This window comes from Syngnathoides biaculeatus, chromosome 8, assembly GCF_019802595.1.
Source record: "Syngnathoides biaculeatus isolate LvHL_M chromosome 8, ASM1980259v1, whole genome shotgun sequence".
NCBI classification, from domain to species: domain Eukaryota; kingdom Metazoa; phylum Chordata; class Actinopteri; order Syngnathiformes; family Syngnathidae; genus Syngnathoides; species Syngnathoides biaculeatus.
In genome coordinates this window covers 793,937-797,841 of record NC_084647.1, presented here as the reverse complement: position 1 = coordinate 797,841, position 3,905 = coordinate 793,937, and the positions used below count along the sequence as shown (strand labels likewise).

The following is a 3,905-nucleotide window of genomic DNA, read 5'->3' as shown; positions in this document are numbered from 1 at the left end:
CCTGCGCACAAAACAGTTTCGCTCTTTTATTGACTTAACAGCAAAACCCTAGTGCTCATACTGAAAAAAACATCACATTTGAGAGAGGTTTGCTAACATTGTGACCATATTGAAAAAAATACTAAAGTTGTTAACAATACAAAAGAACAACAACAACAAACATGGACTCCACCTAGAATAACTGAACTGAATATCTCAATACCAAACACATGTTTTTCTTTTTTAATAGTAGACAGCATCAAACAACTCTCTTATATAGAGCTATCAATGTGGAATCATTAGTAATTCTCTCCTGTTCACATTGCTCCATGTTTTAGTGTCCCTTTTTTTCCGCCTTATAACCCCCCAAGAGCTCAATCGATGATGACTGACAACGATGAAGAAAGGTAATGAGCCATTGATAAAGAAGGAGAATGCAAGTATTGTACGGATATCTCTCTTCAAATGTAGGGAGTAAAAGTAAAAAGTCACGTTAAGTATAGATACATGAAAAATGTACTGAACGACAGTAATATAGTAGTAGTACGTATTTGTAGTTTGTTACTTTCCGCAGCTGGTCACAACAATACCATGAAAGCAAACAGTAGAATTGTAATGCTACAACAGAATGTAGACAAATGTCCAACAAACTATATGACACTCATTTATCTTCTGTTTCTCTATGACAGACTGTTGCTCTGAGATAATCCGGCACATTCCCAGTACGAAGGTGAGGAGTTGACGAAAGAAGCTGTCATTCCAAAAGGACTGTTTCCTTGGTTGCTTCCAACCATTTTGTCTGTGAAGTTGCAAAACGCTCCACTCTGCTTCATCAGGTGCGACACGTCCCGTTCTGAAAATGCAGGAAACAATTGTTGTTTATCTAGTTTGAAAACAAGGAATTAATTAAGGATGAAATTAAATGATGAAAACATCAGGATAAATCATTACATGTTGCATATTATCATCAAATATTATAGTTGTAAACCCACATATAGTTTATAGCAGTGCATTATTTTACTCTGAGGAGGGTAGAGCAGCCAAATACTGTATTCAAATAAGAATACCGTTACTGACTCAAATTAAAAGTAAAAAGTAGTCATCCAAATATTTACTTGAGGAAGAGTAAGAAATTAGTGAAAGAAACTATTCAAATTAAAAAAGGAAATGCTCTGGGTTTCTTTGTTTGTTTTAATCAGACCATCAACGTCAAACAAAAAAAGTTAAATTCAAACATAAATTGTAAGTCCACACACACATGCAACCATTTAAATTTTTAAGTGCCCAGAAACTAACACTGCATGTGTTGGGCCATACAGTAACATTATTTGCTTTATTCACGGAAATGAGTGGATGAAGATGCCATTTTCTAACCAGACTTAATGATAGTCTGTGTGCAATTAAAAAAAAAAATAGAGAGCAAGAGCTCTTGTTTTTCAGAGTTTGTAAAAGAAATACTCATGTGGCTTGTTTTACTGAAAATAAAGTCAGTTTGTCCCTCAAAGGTTTCGTTTCGGGTTATGTGATTGCTTGTGTCCTCTGATAGGTGAATTGGAGTCAAAGGACACTAGTGATCACATTGGATTGGCACAACTGAGCCTAATACAGATTTTGAAAATGAAGTTTAATCATAGATTGTCCACACAATAATGGATAAATACAGTATATGTATCAAACGCCATGTCGGTCATTGTGACAGAGTAAAAGTATTGATTCTTCTTTACATAAACACTCGAGTAAAACTAAAAAGTAGGGAGCATTCAAACTACTCTGACAAGTACAATTCATCTAAAATGTCACTTGAGGAAATGTAACGCATTACAACCCACCTCTGGTTACACTCACCAGTCGACTCTTTTAAGGCCCTTTCCCTGATTGGTTTGGTGACATTGTGCTCAGTCCTGTCCTCGGGTGAATACCACACTCCAAGAGACTTGGAAATGTTCCCCCTGTGTTTACATAAAGCATTCATCTGGCATCTTCTTGATGAGGAAAATTATACTCTGTCTTAATTATACAGTGTCACGAACCAATCTATTGCATCTGTCGTTCTGAAGCCTTTAGCAAATGGATTGCTTGCTATCTTCAGTTGAGTGATCTAGCAAATGATAGATTGGATTGGTCAGTAATAGAAAGCAAAAAAAAAAAAAACATCCCATAATCCTGAAAAAGGTTACATTCCAAACTGGTCTTGGTTTTCCTACCCTGTGGTTTTGATAGGCGGTGACTGCCATGAAGCGCGTCTCAGGGAACGAGAAGGAGCAAAAGTTTCTGTGCGCATTTAAATGGCTGTTGGGTGCTGTATCTACATATACTACATGGAAGCGTGGCTGGTAACGATGCATAGAATTCAGTATCATCTGTCAGTGAAAAGGAGAAAATCATCTTGAGCAGAGACTTTTAGCAATGTACTCAACATTTTTAACCTTGTAGACACAATGACATAAACTAACATGTCCATTGTCATCAAGCAGGTTGTTGGTCAGTTTGAGCGTGTCAAAGGACACGGTCTGCTTCATCCACTGGGCTCCACAAGCTGGGGAGTCCGGGTGGAAGTGCATCCGGCTTGGAGCTGCAATATCTGCTCGACCTGCCACCAACCAGGATGAGCTGTGGAACGCATATCTGACAAACACACACAGACACGGACACGTACACACACACACACACACACACACGCACACACACACACACATAATATACTGTATGTAAAAAAACTCATAATAATGCAAGTGAATTTGTATAAAAACAGGGAAGAACCACTACCATTTTTAGTCACCGTGCACATTTGTTGTGTGAAGTTTACCTGTATCTTTTATCATCAAGAGGAATAAAATCCATGAGTAGAACATATTGAGCAGTAGGATCCATTCCTGAGAGTCGCACCTGGAATGTTGGAAACATCTTCCTGCAGTTTTGCAACAGAAAAGGGATCATGGGGGATTTTAGGCAGAAGCAACAAGTATAATTGTTACCTTCCAGCTTTGGTGACTATCATTTCGGTGCCTAACTGGTCAAACTGCTGCCAAAGTGCTTGCATCTCCAGTTGAACACTGATTCTACTGACCGGTGGGACCTTTATGCTCAATACCGATGTACCATTTGTGCTACACACTGAAGATAATTTACAGCTCAGAGGCAGTGATGAACCTGAAGAGAGAAAATGCTACGTTAATTTTCATCATATGAATATATGATTTCTTTGTTTTTACTTACCATTCATTGTCTCGGAAGACATTCTTCAGAAGCTTAGTCAGTATTATATACTGTATAACTGTTGGGTTTTTTTTGCAGCACTTCTCTCCTTACATTGAGACCAAAAGAGAGCAAAACAGATTTTCCAAAATAGTGCAGCATTGGGTCAAAAATGCTAATGGCCCACCAAGTCCAGAGCCACAAATGCACATCCCAACCTTTGTAAGAGGGTGGCGGGAGCATCAGGAGTGCAAGCAGGTTTTATACATCTTATGACTCACTGGGGACAACGCCTTCCTCATCCATTATAATACACTCAATACCACAGACATGCATGAATGTAGCCCCAAGACCTGTCACTATGAGACTGTGCAAATTAAACACACACACAAAAAAATAAAGAATCATCTCACGAGCATGCACTTTGAAGTTGTGCTCACATCAACTCCTATTTGATTTAGCCCAAAGACTAAATGTTGCCTTATAACAGATTGGTAACTTTCAGGTTAGCTTAGTTACTTAGTGTGGAGAGATAAAGAAAAAAAATGCCTCCATTCTTGATTGGAATTTTCGAAGTTGAGTTTCAGCCCTAGAATGATTATACAGTCACGATTTAAAGCTCAGTTGTTAGTTATTAGGTCTTTACGTCTTTGCACGTGTGCACGGCACATGTGTGTGTGTGTGCATGTGCACGCCTGTGTATTTGCCTAATATTTGGTGGTGTTGAAGGT

The 3,905-nt window shown here is 38.4% G+C and overlaps 1 protein-coding gene across 1 annotated transcript; it reads right to left on the bottom strand.

The window, feature by feature from the left end:
• Nucleotides 1-659: 659 nt before the first annotated feature.
• On the bottom strand, nucleotides 660-3,476 carry LOC133504912 (T-box transcription factor TBX1-like). The gene is made up of 8 exons (XM_061827653.1): nucleotides 3,456-3,476; nucleotides 2,955-3,145; nucleotides 2,786-2,887; nucleotides 2,433-2,604; nucleotides 2,184-2,339; nucleotides 2,010-2,077; nucleotides 1,825-1,928; nucleotides 660-832 (listed from the first exon to the last, which is right to left on the bottom strand). The coding sequence occupies exons 1-8, from the start codon at nucleotides 3,474-3,476 to the stop codon at nucleotides 660-662; spliced, it is 987 nt and encodes a 328-aa protein (XP_061683637.1).
• Between the last annotated feature and the right edge of the window lie 429 nt (nucleotides 3,477-3,905).

Excerpts from the sequence above, each read along its gene's own strand:
- LOC133504912 (XM_061827653.1), bottom strand. The coding sequence starts at position 3,476 with ATGAGGAAGGCGTTGTCCCCA. Across the intron at positions 2,605-2,785 it reads CTTGATGATAAAAGATACAG|ATATGCGTTCCACAGCTCAT; the intron begins GTAAACTTCACA and ends TGTGTTTGTCAG. Across the intron at positions 2,078-2,183 it reads CCGCCTATCAAAACCACAGG|ATCACTCAACTGAAGATAGC; the intron begins GTAGGAAAACCA and ends ATCATTTGCTAG.